Source organism: Sporothrix brasiliensis (genome assembly GCF_000820605.1).
Source record: "Sporothrix brasiliensis 5110 chromosome Unknown Cont20, whole genome shotgun sequence".
Classification (NCBI taxonomy): Eukaryota; Fungi; Ascomycota; class Sordariomycetes; order Ophiostomatales; family Ophiostomataceae; genus Sporothrix; species Sporothrix brasiliensis.
The window spans coordinates 2,131,279-2,145,136 of NW_024467139.1; the positions used below are offsets into that span (position 1 = coordinate 2,131,279).

At 57.4% G+C, this 13,858-nt stretch overlaps 5 protein-coding genes across 5 annotated transcripts; 3 read left to right on the forward strand and 2 right to left on the reverse strand.

Moving 5' to 3' along the window:
* Window positions 1-884: 884 nt before the first annotated feature.
* SPBR_07153 (indoleamine 2,3-dioxygenase) lies at window positions 885-2,414 on the forward strand (the record flags this gene model as incomplete). Its single annotated transcript, XM_040765407.1, has 1 exon — window positions 885-2,414. One exon carries the CDS (start codon window positions 885-887, stop codon window positions 2,412-2,414), a length of 1,530 nt encoding a protein of 509 aa, XP_040616569.1.
* A 1,856-nt stretch (window positions 2,415-4,270) lies between these two features.
* SPBR_06937 (uncharacterized protein) lies at window positions 4,271-6,148 on the forward strand (the record flags this gene model as incomplete). Its single annotated transcript, XM_040765193.1, has 1 exon — window positions 4,271-6,148. The coding sequence occupies one exon, from the start codon at window positions 4,271-4,273 to the stop codon at window positions 6,146-6,148; it is 1,878 nt and encodes a 625-aa protein (XP_040616570.1).
* A 507-nt stretch (window positions 6,149-6,655) lies between these two features.
* SPBR_07211 (cell division control protein 14) lies at window positions 6,656-8,111 on the reverse strand (the record flags this gene model as incomplete). The annotated part of the gene is made up of 3 exons (XM_040765465.1): window positions 6,656-7,132; window positions 7,267-7,589; window positions 8,084-8,111. 3 exons carry the CDS (start codon window positions 8,109-8,111, stop codon window positions 6,656-6,658), a joined length of 828 nt encoding a protein of 275 aa, XP_040616571.1.
* A 1,504-nt stretch (window positions 8,112-9,615) lies between these two features.
* Window positions 9,616-11,130, forward strand: SPBR_07163 (geranylgeranyl diphosphate synthase, type III; the record flags this gene model as incomplete). Its single annotated transcript, XM_040765417.1, has 1 exon — window positions 9,616-11,130. The coding sequence occupies one exon, from the start codon at window positions 9,616-9,618 to the stop codon at window positions 11,128-11,130; it is 1,515 nt and encodes a 504-aa protein (XP_040616572.1).
* A 299-nt stretch (window positions 11,131-11,429) lies between these two features.
* Window positions 11,430-13,362, reverse strand: SPBR_06915 (integral peroxisomal membrane protein; the record flags this gene model as incomplete). The annotated part of the gene is made up of 2 exons (XM_040765171.1): window positions 11,430-12,992; window positions 13,060-13,362. The coding sequence occupies 2 exons, from the start codon at window positions 13,360-13,362 to the stop codon at window positions 11,430-11,432; spliced, it is 1,866 nt and encodes a 621-aa protein (XP_040616573.1).
* Window positions 13,363-13,858: the final 496 nt, after the last annotated feature.

The window sequence follows — 13,858 nt, forward strand, 5'->3', positions numbered from 1 at the left end:
GTCCTGGTATCTCGACACGGCGTCTTGGTCTCGGCTACGAACGGGCCAACCAGAAAGGGGAAGGAGCGAACGGGGTGTGGAGACGAGAGAAGGGGAATGGAAGGGGAAAGGAAGAAAGTCAAGGGGCAAGTGAGGAAGGAGCGGAGCAAAAGCGCTGGACTGCATTTGCTCCACAGTGCAGGAAGGTGCGAGTGCGGAACAACGCTTGTAATACCCAACGACGACGACATCGCGACGAAGACAAGTAAACAAGACGAAAGGGAGAACAGACAGGCAAATAAATAGTTGTGTGACGCACGAGAACGTTATATGCAGTTTTGGACGTATTTTTGCAAAAGTGACGCCGAGTAAAGTGAGTGTTTGCCGGATGCCCCTATTTGGCTTTTGGCTGGTTCTCGTCGTTCGTGATTTCCAGTCCTTCAGAAATCCAACGATTTCCATTCGAGCGGGGGACGAGTTTCTCTGTGTCATGGAAAGATAGGTGAAAACCAAAAGGGCAAAAGGCGCGAAAAAATTTGACTAAAAAAGTGGCGGTGGGCGGTCATCCTGGCACCAACTGGCCAACTTGGACTGGTGGATGAGGCCGGAATATGAGCGTGCGAAGTGGCCGGAACCATTCCGGCCTCGATGCATATAATCGCAGCGCGCGCCGGCTTTGGACACGGCCGCAACCACTTGGCCACGACTTTTTGGTAGTCTTTCCCAGGCATTACCATTCCCTTTTCCGGTACTCTGCCATCCCCCCGTTTCCGTAGACGCTTCATTCTTTGATTTTTTTCTTTTCAAAAAAAAGTCCGCCTTCAGCACCAAATATCACCATCAGCACCATCTTCACCAACTTACCTTTTTGCCACCACATAACTCCCCACACATCCTCTCTGACAATGGGCTCCATCATCGTTGACGACCCTACCATCGCCACCTCGTTCGAGGTGCTCGACGATGCCCATCCCCAGGACACGTCTATGCCGGCGTTCATGGTGTCCAAGACCCGAGGCTTCCTGCCGCGGGCCGAGCCTGTCGTCGAGCTGCCGGCGGTGTTTGCGCCGCTCGAGGACCTCTTGACGCGTATGCCCGTCAAGCGCCTCGACGGCACGCCCGGTCTGCTGGCGGAGGGCAAGCTGGGCGATGCCATTCTCAAGGACAAGCTGCTGCCCGACCTGACAGACGCCATTGACGAGCCCAGCGTCAAGCACAACCTGCCGCTGCTCAACGCGCTGTACCGCGACTATGCGTTCCTGGCGTCGGCCTTTCTCCTGGAGCCCTGCCACCTCCGTTTCCTAAAGGGCGAGCCCTACGGCCTGGGCCGCGACGTGCTGCCGGCGTGCATTGCGCGGCCGATTGCACGGACGGCGCGGCTGTGCGGGTTCAAGCCGTTCATGGAGTACGCCGGCAGCTATGCGCTGTTCAACTACCGGCTGGAGGACCCCGCCAAGGGCCTCGAGTATGACAACCTGCGTCTGATCCGGGCCTTTGAGCACGGCCTGGACCCGACGTCGAGCGAGGCCGGCTTTGTGCTGGTGCACGTCGACATGGTGCGCAACTCGGGCCCGCTGGTGGCCGGCACGGTGGACTGCCTGGACGTGGTCGAGACACAGAAGAAGAGCCAGGGCGGTCGCGAGGCGTTCAACCATGGCCTCGAGCGCATTGTCGCGGCGCTGACCCGCATCAACGGCGTCATGGAGACCATGTGGGCCAAGTCGCGGCCCGAGCAGTACACGAGCTTCCGCACGTTCATCTTTGGCATCACCTCCCAGAGCATGTTCCCCGACGGCGTGGCGTACGAGGGCGTGGGCGCCGACGGGTTCGAGGCCGCGCGTCCCGATGCCGTCACGCGCCTGAGCTTCCGCGGCGAGTCCGGCGCCAACGACTCCATGGTGCCCCTGATGGACAGCTTCCTGCAGATCCCGATGCCCGACACGCCGCTGACGGCCATCCTCAAGGACTTCCGGCAGTACCGCCCCAGCAACCACCGCCAATTCCTGGCGTACGTGCGGCAGCGCTCGGGCGACCTCGGCGTCAAGGACTATGCGCTGAGCGGGGGCGGCGCCGTCAGCGGCGAGGACATGGACGCCGTCCAGAGCGTGCGTCTCTGGCTGCAGATCCTCAACCAGGTGCGCGACTTCCGCTGGCGCCACTGGTGCTTCGGCAAGGAGTACATCCTCAAGCGCACGTCGCACCCGACGGCGACGGGCGGCAGCCCCATTGTCACCTGGCTGCCGAACCAGCTGCAGGCCGTGCTGACGGAAATGCAGGCCATCTATGCAGCGGCCACGGGCACGACGGCGGGCGCGGTGCCGGCCACCAAGACGCGGCTGGGCGAGGATGTCGACGACATGATGGAGATGGTCATCCGCCAGAGCGCGACGCTGGCCAAGGAGGTGGCACGGTACTGTGACGAGCGCGGTGTGTAAAGAGAGTGGCGAAGACGAGACGGGGGCGCCGAAAGGACGTTGGCAGTGAGGAGCTGATAGACGGGAAGGGCCGGTGGACGTGTACCCAAAAGAGGAAAGCACGACTGGCGGTCCTTGAATCCCACTGTAGCCCCACTATTAACAACTGCCAGCACTCATACACAGTAAATCTTGGTGTTTTTCCGCCTTTCAACAGGCACTTTGGCATTTTCGACAACGAAAGTACATCTTACGACATGTAGTTATTCCAACGCAGAGTCTATCTACATAGCTTATCTTCAGACTGTAAATTGACATTCGCTACCGTTTTAAAGCAACCTTTACCTCCATTTCCTGCACTTTGTATGTCTTCGCAGCACGTCGCGCGCCGTCGCTCCTTCCTTCAGGTACTAGCGCTCGCTCCTTCCACTTTCTGTCCACGTATTTACTTGTCATACACGGCAGGTGCATCCACTCTGTGATGTCGTCTCACCTCACGCTTTGCCTCACTAATCTCTCGCGCCTCACTCCTCTCACACGCAACCACGCATCTTACGGCAGACGCGCAGACGGTGGCGAGAACGGGAAACGGGATCGAAAACGGAGCGCGTCGGCTCGTATACGATTGTGTGTCTGGTCCTTTTGCCGTCCTCTCCAGCCTCACTTCCCAAATCTTCACCGTCAAGTTTGGACGTTAAGCTTCGCGGCGATGTAGTGATCAAGATGACCTGTGCCGTGTTGCTTTGGGTATCTTACACCCTCTCTCCATCCGATGCAACCTTATATTACTCATGGGCGGGCTGGGAAACGGGCTGCGACAGGCTCCCGCCACATCGCTCTCGCCCGAACGAATCCAAATCCACGGCAGCCACACATTACGTGTATGTCTGACGGCCCGTATGTCTCTTTTGGACTATCAGCTGTCTTGCCTGTCAGATTTTCTTTCCGTTCGGAGCTTTGCTTGCATCTGGTCGGATCGGCTACATTTGGCAAGGCCATCACGAATTGAAGGAAGAAGAACAAAACGAAGAAGACGAAGGGAAAAGAACAAGAGCAAAAAGGGAACAAAGCATGACATGCGTCGAACCGAAATCACCTGCAGGACTCCCGATCGGCGAGATTCTGCATGTCCATGATCCCTCCTGCAGCATCCGAAGCGCCGGAGAAGACCCTGGACGAAAAGCGAAAAACGGCTAAAGGATGCGCAACAACCCTGGTCGTTTTCTCATTTTCTGCACTTTCTGATTTTTGATTTTCGATTTAATTTCGTTGGCAGAGCCTCCGCCCACCTGCGCAGTGTTGTCATTACAAACAGTTGTGCGCCGCATGCACGTTGTCGCACGCACATCTCTCGCGAATCGTATTTCGTGTCGGTCGTTGTGTTAGATCTGACTGCTGCTTTCTTCCATTCCTTTCTCCTTCCTTTTTGTTCTTTTTTTTTTTTTTTTTTTTTTGTTAATCCTTCGTCTTGTTTTCTTCCAATCTCGACCTTTCCGTCACTTGATACTCGACGTATCTTCCTTTGTCTTTTGTCTGTGCGGACGAGCTCTTGTCTGTTGGTCCTGGAGCTTTAAATAACATTTACACCTTTTCCGGACGCAAGGAGCAAAGGCTGCATGTGCACAAAGAAAACAGTGCCACAAAGCCAAGAAATCTCAGAGTACCCCCGAACGACGAACAAGGGTCCTGGGCCCTGGCTGCATGCGACCTGATAGATGATGCGGTAAAGGGGCCTGTCTCTCGCCTGATTGCGCAGCATTTCTTTTCCCTGCTCTGAGTTGTTTTATTTTTTTTTTATGTTTATTTGATTTTTTTTTGTTCTCTTTCCCTTGTCGTTCCTCCTTTTCGTCCCCATCCTCTCTATAGACACATCGACAATGCCCTTGCGACGATCCGCACCGACAACAGGCGCCCCGGCTTCGGCTTCCCGCTTTCTGTCCACGGCCTGGGCCGTCCTCTTCGTTCTCCTTGCCATCGTCCCCGCCTGCCGCGCCGCCTATGACGGCGATGTTGCGCTCAACGGTGGCCGCGATGCCTTTTTGGCCGAACCCGGCTTTGCCGGCATGGGCTTGTCGCCGCGCTACTTTCTCGACGGCGTCGCGCCGACCGTCGAGCGCCGCGACAGCGCCGACTGCGCAGCCGGCTTCCACTCGTGCCTCGACATCAACTCGACGCTTTGCTGCGCAAACGACCGCTACTGCATCATCGACCCGACGACGCTCCAGGCCGCCTGCTGCTCCATCGGCCTGACCTGCGGCTCGCCTTGCAACGAAACTCAGTACGAGTGCAATGCCACCACGACCAAGACACTGACCCAGACCAAGACCGACCTTGTCGTGTCGGGAACGGCCACTCTGCCGCTGACCAATCCTGCGACGAACGTCGTCACCGGCGCCAACACCGTCATTACCAAGATCACCACGGTCATCACCACCACCTCCGTCTACTCCGCCTGCTGCGCCCGTCGCTGCCAGGGCACCAGCCAGTTCCAGTGCGCCAGCAACTTTGGCGGCGGCTGCTGCAACTACGACCAGACCTGTGCCTCCAACAGCCAGTGCTTCTCGACGAGCCAGCCACCTTCCAGGACGCAAACGGGCGCCACCGCCACCGACACATCTGGCCTTGTGTCCGCCCTGCCCAGCGGCTGCACCACGAGCCAGATTGCCTGCCCCCAAAGCCTGGGTGGTGGCTGCTGCGCGCTCGGCCATACCTGCACCGTCGTGTCCAGCACCATCTTTTGCGCGTCCGCCACTGGCGCGACCGTTTCGGGCGTGACGACAACCGACACCAACAGCAAGAGCCTGTCGGCCGGCGCCAAGGCGGGCATTGCCCTGGGCGCCGTGATTGGTGCGGGCGCGCTCGCCGGTGCGGCCGCCTGGGCCTGCGTGCGTCACCGCAATGCCAAGCGCGGCAGCGTCCGCCGCGACTCGTCCCTGCCGCCCGCCTCCTTTGGCACCCACGATTATGACGACCTGCAGAGCCAGCCGCGCAACGAACCGCAGATGCACCAGCCGCAGCTGCGCCAGCAGGGCATGATTGACGGCCTGGGCGGCGTGTCGGCTGCTGCCAGCTCGCCCGCCACGCGGTCCTGGCGCCATCCCCTCGCCTTCCGGCGCAACACCGCCAGCACAGGCGTCGGCGGCAGCGCAGCTGCGTATAGCAACAGTGGCGATGGAGCAGCAGCAGGTGGAACGGGCATGGGTACGCCGGCCATGCCCACGGGATCCGAACCGGATGCACGGCTCCCCGGATTGACCCAGGACTACTTTGGCCCCAATGCTGTTCCCGGCCCGTACACTGTGGCCCAGTCAGCCGTTGCGCCAGGCAACAATGGTGCTGTGGGTGGTGTGCCGATGCAACCGCACGGCCCGCACGATATTGTGGCGCCTGTCGAAATTGATTCGCGGCAACGGGCCGTGGCCGAGATGGGCGCGGAGAACAATATTGGGCGGAACGACAATGGTGACAATGGTGACAATGGTGACAATGAAAAGGACGCTGCCGCTGTGCAAGCAGCGCCGTACGTTGCCGTCTCGCCACCAGCAGCAGCAGCAGCAGCCGAGCCTACGCCGCACTATGAACTCTATGGCTCCGAGGTGCCGACGCCGTACACCCAGCAGACTGTTTCGCCAAACGAGCGGCCAGGCGATAGCAGCGCAGTGACACCGATTGCCGAGGGAGGTGATCAGGGCGAGCTGGTCGTGTCACCAATGGAGAATGCCAACCGGCCAGGCGGTGGTCCGAGGTTAGAATGAGCTGTGTATGATAATCAGAGAACATAATAATGAAGTAACGGGACAAGGAAGGTCATGAACAAGAAGCGAATGTCAATCAAAAATGTCTATTATATTACAATGTGCGTGTGCGCGCGGCTTTTAGAGGACCATAAAGTGCAAATGCAACCTTGGCCCATGCTCAAGATACGATCGAGGATGTAGGAAGAGAGAAAAACGGAATGAAGGCCAGACAACGATACGCTCAACAATGGTAATACAGCCCTGTGTCGATGGTGCAGGTTTTGTTGGGCGAAAAAGAAGCTGCGCCAGGAGCAGAAATCAAATACAAATGCAAAAGGCAAAAAGAAAAAGAAAGGCACTAAGGAAAATGGAAAATGAACAAAATCAAAATCAAAAACAGAAACAGAAACAAAACAAAACAAAACAAATGGCTTCGCTAAACGCCGTGTCGAATGGTATCGAAAAGAAAATCGGGTCGAGAAAGACGGTCGAAGAGCGGACTGTGTGAAAGGACCATCACCTGCTTCAGCACACGACACCGCCAAAGGGCGTGTGAGCCGTCAGATCGCGCACCAGATCGTCCACGTTGTGCAGGTGCCGCCCCAGCAGCGCCTGTTTGTCCTCGGTTGTCCGCATAAAGTCGGTCTCGTCGTCGCCACGCCGCTTGCGGCCAGACGATGCACTGTTCCCGCCGCCCCCAAAGGCCTTGGCCAGCTTGCTCGGGCTGCGCTGCAGCATCGCCGGCATCGAATCCCGCGCGTCTGCCCGCGGAATGGACGGCGTCTCGGGCATGAGGTAAAAGTACAAGAACTCGACCAGTTTCAGCTTGACCTCGCGCGACGTCGACCGTGACTTGAAGATGGACGTAACCGTCAGCAGGCCATCAAGGGCCTCGAAGGCGCGGGTGTTCTGGGGCGTGTCGATGAGCGCCACGACGAGGGTGAGCAGCGTGGCCGACTGGATGGCTGGGCAGTTGACGGGTTCGAGGAGGTCGAGGAGAAGCTTGGCTGTGTCAGATAACGGCCGAGACAAACGAGAGGAGCAAAGAAGATACCGGCCAAAAAAAAAAAAAAAAAAAAAAAAAAAAAAAAAAAAAAAACTTAAACGTTCATGTATTTCTCTCGTGCAAAGAGCACCTTGCTAGGCGGGTGCAGCAGAAGCACGCCCTGCGTCAGGTCGAGCGTGCTGAGGATCAACAGGTCGTTCTGCCCATCGCTGCCGCGAGACAGCAGCCGGTCGAGCGTATCGAGCAGCCGCTGCGCAATGTTCCACTCAAAGCCCTCCTGCAGCTTGAAGAACTCAAAGAACGCCAGGTCATCGTTGAGCTCTTCAAGCGTCTTATAGGAGCCCTTCTGTTGCTGGTGATCCTCGTCAAGGCCCGATTGCCGCTTCTTGGCTTTGGACGAAGACAGGCAAATGGGTGCCAGCAGGCCTTCGACCTGCTTGAGGCCTTTTTTATCTTGGGACCATCATAGGACGACAGGTTGTCGAATGCGAGTGAAAGGAGGGCCTCCATTGTGCCGTGCGGATAGAGGAAACGAAGGAGGAGGAGGAGGTCGAAAAAGGCTCGTTAGAGGGTAAGAGAGTAGTGTCGAGGGCCGATTGGAGAATGCGTGAAAGGAGGTATCGTGAAGAGTTTGAGAAAAGTTGGAGCTGAAATATCGACGAGAATGAAAACAATGGTGACGGCACTCGTCAACGGGGGCGAAATGCCTTCAGTGAGAAGAGAAAGGCGGAATAAATTATAATACAGGAAACGAAAGAAAGGCGTGCTCATGCGAAAGGCTGCAAATATATCACCAAGAAAAGGAGAAGACATGAGATTTTCTGATGTTCATGGTTCAGATGAATGAATAGATAAGAAAAGGAAGCTGCACGCAATATGGCACCTGCCGTGTGTTTGGCTGTCTTAGATCACCGATAAATGGCCCAGCAACGGCAGGAGCTACCCACCAACCAAGACCGTCGCATTGGGCTGCATACAGCTGGTGGTGGCCTTGGTGGCGCTAAGCCCAATTGGAGCACAACCGCCTCGCAGCGTAGGATACAGCAGACTGGACGGGCAACAGATAGGGCAGAACAGCGGAATGGGCGCTATATTAAAACAAAAGACCACAATATCAACAAACGACGACACCACATCGCCATCAAGCCACTACCACAACGCATGATCAAGTAAATGAAGAGATGATACCGGGTTCGACCTACAACGGATTATGAATAGTGTTTTCATTTCCGTAGCGACGATTGAAACGTATTAAAGCTTCGGCTCTTTGTGTGGCACGTGGAAACGTGAAACCAACTGGGCCACGATGCCCATGTTTGCTGCCAGAGGCAGGGTCTGAAGCGACGGGCAAGACGCGAGAGGCGAAAGGAATACAAGCGACACCCTCCCTCAAAACAGACTGTCTCAGCGCACGCTCAAGACGGGTTTGCTTCTCCTTTCAGAAGATCGTCAAAGCGCGCGCACTTTGGGTCAAGGGGCCTGCATAAACTCAGCCCAAGCATGCAGGGGATGCTGTGGGAACCCGGCTTGTCAGAAAAGCCGATGGAAACAAAACCACACGTCCCGGACGCATCTTTTGTCGACTTGAATCTACAACACACGCCGTAATTGCATCTTTTACATTATCAAATTGCTCAGGTCAGATTATCGCCATCGCGGTGGACCTTCGACCAGTCGCTACTTCCGTTTCCACAGGACGCTTACGACGTCGACGTGCATGCCTTCTTGCACTTACACATTGCACTCACCGGCACTCGCCCCCGCATCAGCTGTCACATGGAAAGAGAGACGCGCATTATTACGTCCAAAGCTCCTGCCCGCCGAACTGACTTCTATTTCGCCTTACATTGAAAGCCCCCGTCATCATCCACTCGACCAATTGAATTTGACCATAGTTTATTGTCAACATCATCGACGTTTCCTGCTGCGCATATTCGCCGCTGTATCACACCGTGTTTTCGGACTCCAGACATTGACAACACGCCACATTGGTTGGGCCTGCAAGGCGTACTCTAATAACACCGGCGCCCAAAATCCTTCTGCCTGGAACAAGGCCTACACTGCAATTGGCGGCGAAGCAAGAACAGTCTGGCAAGCGCCCGCTCTTCCCTAGTCACGCCTTCCGAAGGACCAAGCAATTGATACGCGACAATAAACAAGTCCTACAGCATAACGCTTCAAGGAATTAGCTGGTGCCTGCACTGCACCTTCCACGTTCCACAACGTTCCGTGCCTTCCCGCGGGATACGGAACAGTGGATCGTTCTTGCTCCTTTGGTCGCATGACATCAAAGGACAGCACACCAATAGTCACCAACCTGCCTAGCTCCTGCTGGCCTCGCGCCTGCCTCGTTAGGTACAAAATTTCGTTGAAATAGGAGCCTACTTCCTTCACTTGCACGCCGTCCCAAATCTCCGTCCCGCTCTTGCCACACATGTTTCCATCAGCCGGCCGCCGAAAAGAGAAAGAGCCAGCTACCATGCTGTCCGCACCAGTCGCTTCATCTTCCTCCGGCTCGACATCACCGGCCTTCCTCCAATCTCCCAACGCCATCCCACCACGACGCTCCTCCACCGGCCAGCAGCACCAGCAGCACCAGCACTCTGCGTCATTGCCCCAACCTTCCTCTTCTGCGTCTGCATCTACATCTGCATCTGCCTCTGCCTCTGCCTCGACCTCCCACCAGCGCCATCACCATTCTTCGTCCTCCTCATCCACCGGCGCCGGCAAATCAGCCTCTGTGCTGCGGTCTGTCCCCGAGGCCGACTGGCTACACAACCCCGGTACCCGGCGTCCCCGCAAACCTTCCATCACAATGGCCTCCCTAAAGGCATCAGCTGCCGCCGCAGGCAACCCCAACCTGGCCGCCGGCAGCACTGGCAGCACCGACAAGCCGACCCCGTCTACCTCCTCCGCCTCCGTCCTCGAACCGACAAAACACCAGCCCCTTGTGCCACCAACATCGAAGCCCTTCGCCGGCGCTGCTTCTGGCTCCTCCTCTTCCGTCGCCACCTCTGTGCTCACAGCCACGGCCCTGCAGCCAACACCCCCACCCGACCCGCGGCGGTACGCTTCCGAAGACTTCAATTTTAGCGCGCGACGCACCTGGACGGACGAGAAGGAGCGCATCGTGTGCGGGCCCTTTGACTACCTGAACAGCACGCGCGGCAAGGAGTTCCGCACGCAGCTCATAAACGCCTTCAACGGCTGGCTCGAGGTCCCCGCCGACTCTCTCGAGATTATCACGCGGATCGTCGGCATGCTGCACACGGCGTCGCTGCTGGTCGACGACGTCGAGGACTCGAGCAGCTTGCGACGCGGGTTGCCGGTGGCCCACAACATCTTTGGCGTGCCGCAGACAATCAACAGCGCCAACTACATCTACTTTTTGGCCCTCCAAGAGGTGCAAAAGCTGCGCAACCCCAAGGCGCTGGTCGTTTTCTCCGAGGAGCTGTGCAACCTGCACCGCGGGCAGGGCATGGACCTCTTTTGGCGCGACACGCTGACGTGTCCGACCGAGGACGACTACCTCGAGATGGTCGGCCACAAGACGGGCGGCCTGTTCCGGCTGGGCATCAAGCTGATGCAGGCCGAGTCGCGCTCGCTGGTGGACTGCGTGCCGCTCGTCAACCTGCTGGGCCTGCTGTTCCAGATCCAGGACGACTACCGCAACCTGATGGCGTCCGAGTACAGCCAGAACAAGGGAATGTGCGAGGACTTGACGGAGGGCAAGTTCAGCTTCCCCGTGATCCACAGCATCCGGGCCAACCCCTCGAACTTGCAGCTGCTCAACATTCTGAAGCAGAGGACGACCGACGAGGAGGTCAAGCGCTACGCCGTGGCGCACATGGAGAGCACTGGCTCGTTTGAGTACACCAAGGAGGTGCTGCAGGTGCTCACGGAGCGCGCGCGGAACCTGGCCGACGAGCTTGACGAGGGCAAGGGCCGCAGCCAGGCGGTGCACGTCATCCTCGACCACCTTGCCATCAACTAGATGCACTGCGCCGGTCCGCCATTTACAGCATACGTCGCATTTCCTTCGTATTTACACGTTTCTATACCTTTTATACCAGGTTCATTCAGGGTAACCGGAATTTGTGGGGCATGGTTTGGGTTTCTTGTCTTTTGGTCGTGGATTTTCTGGCCTTTTCGAGTTAAGGATACCAACTGGTTTTGTTTGTTGCACTGTCTTCGCAGGCGGTAGGTTGCCATATATGCTATCAGGAATTTGAGCCATATGCTCGTAGTTGGGGTAGCAATAGACCAAGTTGACCAGTCTGTATCTCCCTCAATCTATGCAGTGACAGTAATCTTCTTCCTCTTGACCATACGCACCCACCGCCGGCGACGCCACTCTCCCCGCCGGCCCATACCCTCCTCGCCCTCTTCCCAGCTCGGGCCCAGCGGGCGCCGTTGCGGCCGGAACGTTGCCGTCGGCGGGTGCAAGCCTGTGCTATCGGCGTAGAAATCGCTGTCTCCGTATCCAGATCCTCCCGTCGACTCCGCAGCAGCTGCCAGCTGGTGCTGCTGTTGCTGCTGCTGCTCATGCTCGTTGTACATGTCGTACACCCAGCGCTCGCCCTCGGTCTCGACCTCGACACCCGTGATGATACGCTCTTCGACCCAGTCGCGGCTCCAGAGATCGAGCGCCCACTTCTTCTCGCTCCATTCCCATCCTTGAGGCGGCAGTACATCTTCAAAGAAACGCGCGCCTTGGGGCCGTCCGCCGCTGCCGCCCAAAAACGCAGCAGCAGGGGACGAGGCCTGCGCGTTGGCATTGAGGCGTGGCTGCGACAGAGGGTCGTATGGGCTCGGACCAAATACCCACGGCTCCCACTCGGCGGCATCGGTCGACCGCCGCTGCAGCTCAAAGATCTCAACCTCGCGCGTTTCAGGAGCTTCATCAAGAATGATGTCGGCAGCTACCCAGGCATTCCACAAGGAGGCGGCTGACGCAGGCTCAGTCTTTGGAACGGCCCCGCCAGTTGCACCGTCTTTCTTGCCATCCGTCGTGGCCTTGTCGCCGCGGGGTGCAGAGGCCGGTGGTGGTGGTGTGCCCATGGACGTCTTCCACACACGCAAAAGGCGGGCCGCGGTCGGGTGGCCACTGCACACGACCACCCAGCCACCCACCAAAAACATCATGCGCCATGGCAGTAAATGGGCAGCGAGGGAGAGCAGGATGGCCGTCACACAGAGGGCGACAAACAAGGCGGACGAAAAGGCTTCGTCGGCAAAGTTGGTGGCCGGCACGACCGTCTGCACAATCTTGTCGTGCGCCACGCTAAAGTCCTCCATGCTGTTCTGCAGATCGCCCATATTATGGAAGAAATCGCGGCTCAGTTCTTTCACAGGCTTCACGGTGTGTGGCGGTGCCAGCGGAGGACCGCGTGCGTAGTACTCGGAGGGAAGCGCCAGGCTCGGCGTATTGGTCGTCGAGGTGCCCGGGTGCCGTGTGATGAAGCCTGGGATAAGAACGCCGAGCAAGAGAATAGCAGGCGGGACCAGCGTCAAGAGGTACGGATCGAGGCACACAAAGGTGTAGACGCCCAAGAACGACAATGTGTGTGAGGCACGGCGCCAGGCCAACAGGCGCTCCACCTTCTTCTGAAAACGAAAGACGACGCCGATGCGTGCGTTGAAACGGCGGAAGTTGGTGGACATGATTGCGACGCTGAAGCCGGGCCGTTGCTTCTTCACAGGCTTGTCGTCGTTGGGGTCGAGACTACCGACGCCGCCATGACCGCCCGTGTCTGCTGCGCTATCACTGACGTTCGGCGGCGCACCAAACGATGGGTCTGAATAGCCCAAATCTGCATCGTCGTTATTTGTGTGGCTATTGTCGATTGGGATCACCTGTTGAAAGAGTCTGGGGACCAGCATTAGTACAAGGGAAAAGAAAGAAGAATCGGTTTGCACACACTTCCACATACTTGTCTAAGAGCTGATCCTGTATATTAGAGTTGGCTTTGCTCAGAAAGTCACGGAAGCCCCGCCGCTTCCGGTGTGTTGCTGGTGTAGGTGAGACGGGCGGCGAGGCGGTTTGCGACTGGTCGTCGGCGACTTCCCCAACGGCCTCGAGTTTCGAATGGCTCATGTGGCCGGACTTGTTGATGTTACTCACCGCCGGGGACGGTGATGCTGGCACAGGAGCGGGTACAGGCGTCTCTTCTTCGGGCGGGTCGTCTTCGTGGCCGGTCAAAAACATGTAGGCAATTTCGTCCATTGCCAAAGACCGCCGTCGGGGGACGCCGAGACGATGGTGGAAAGAAAGCCGGAAACAAAATAAAGGTACAACGTAATTATGCAGTTCCTGCAGGTTGTGTCGATCGGGTGGCGCAAGTTCACAATACGTGTTGGAGCGAAGGGTCTGTCGATGGGATCGTAAAAGGATGACGCTGACGGTAGCAGTTGTTCGTCGTTGGCGGTGCTTTAGTCACATGCCATGTTTTGATGCCCGGATCTAGGCTGGCAGGAGCGATGGACTGAAAGAACTTGCGACGTCAGTGTATGGCAAGTGCTGTCGTAGCGGGATTAGCTCGGCTCGTGCTTCTGTAGGCAACCTTGTTCGAGACTTGCAGAGCCTATGCTTTCCCTGCCACCATCAGAATGCTTAGTGGCGGGAAGAGCCCTGTGGAGTGGGTTGCGGGGAAGGACAGCGCCAGGAAAAAGCACACAATCTCTAATCTTCATAACGACGCACTTTAAAACATCTCACTCAA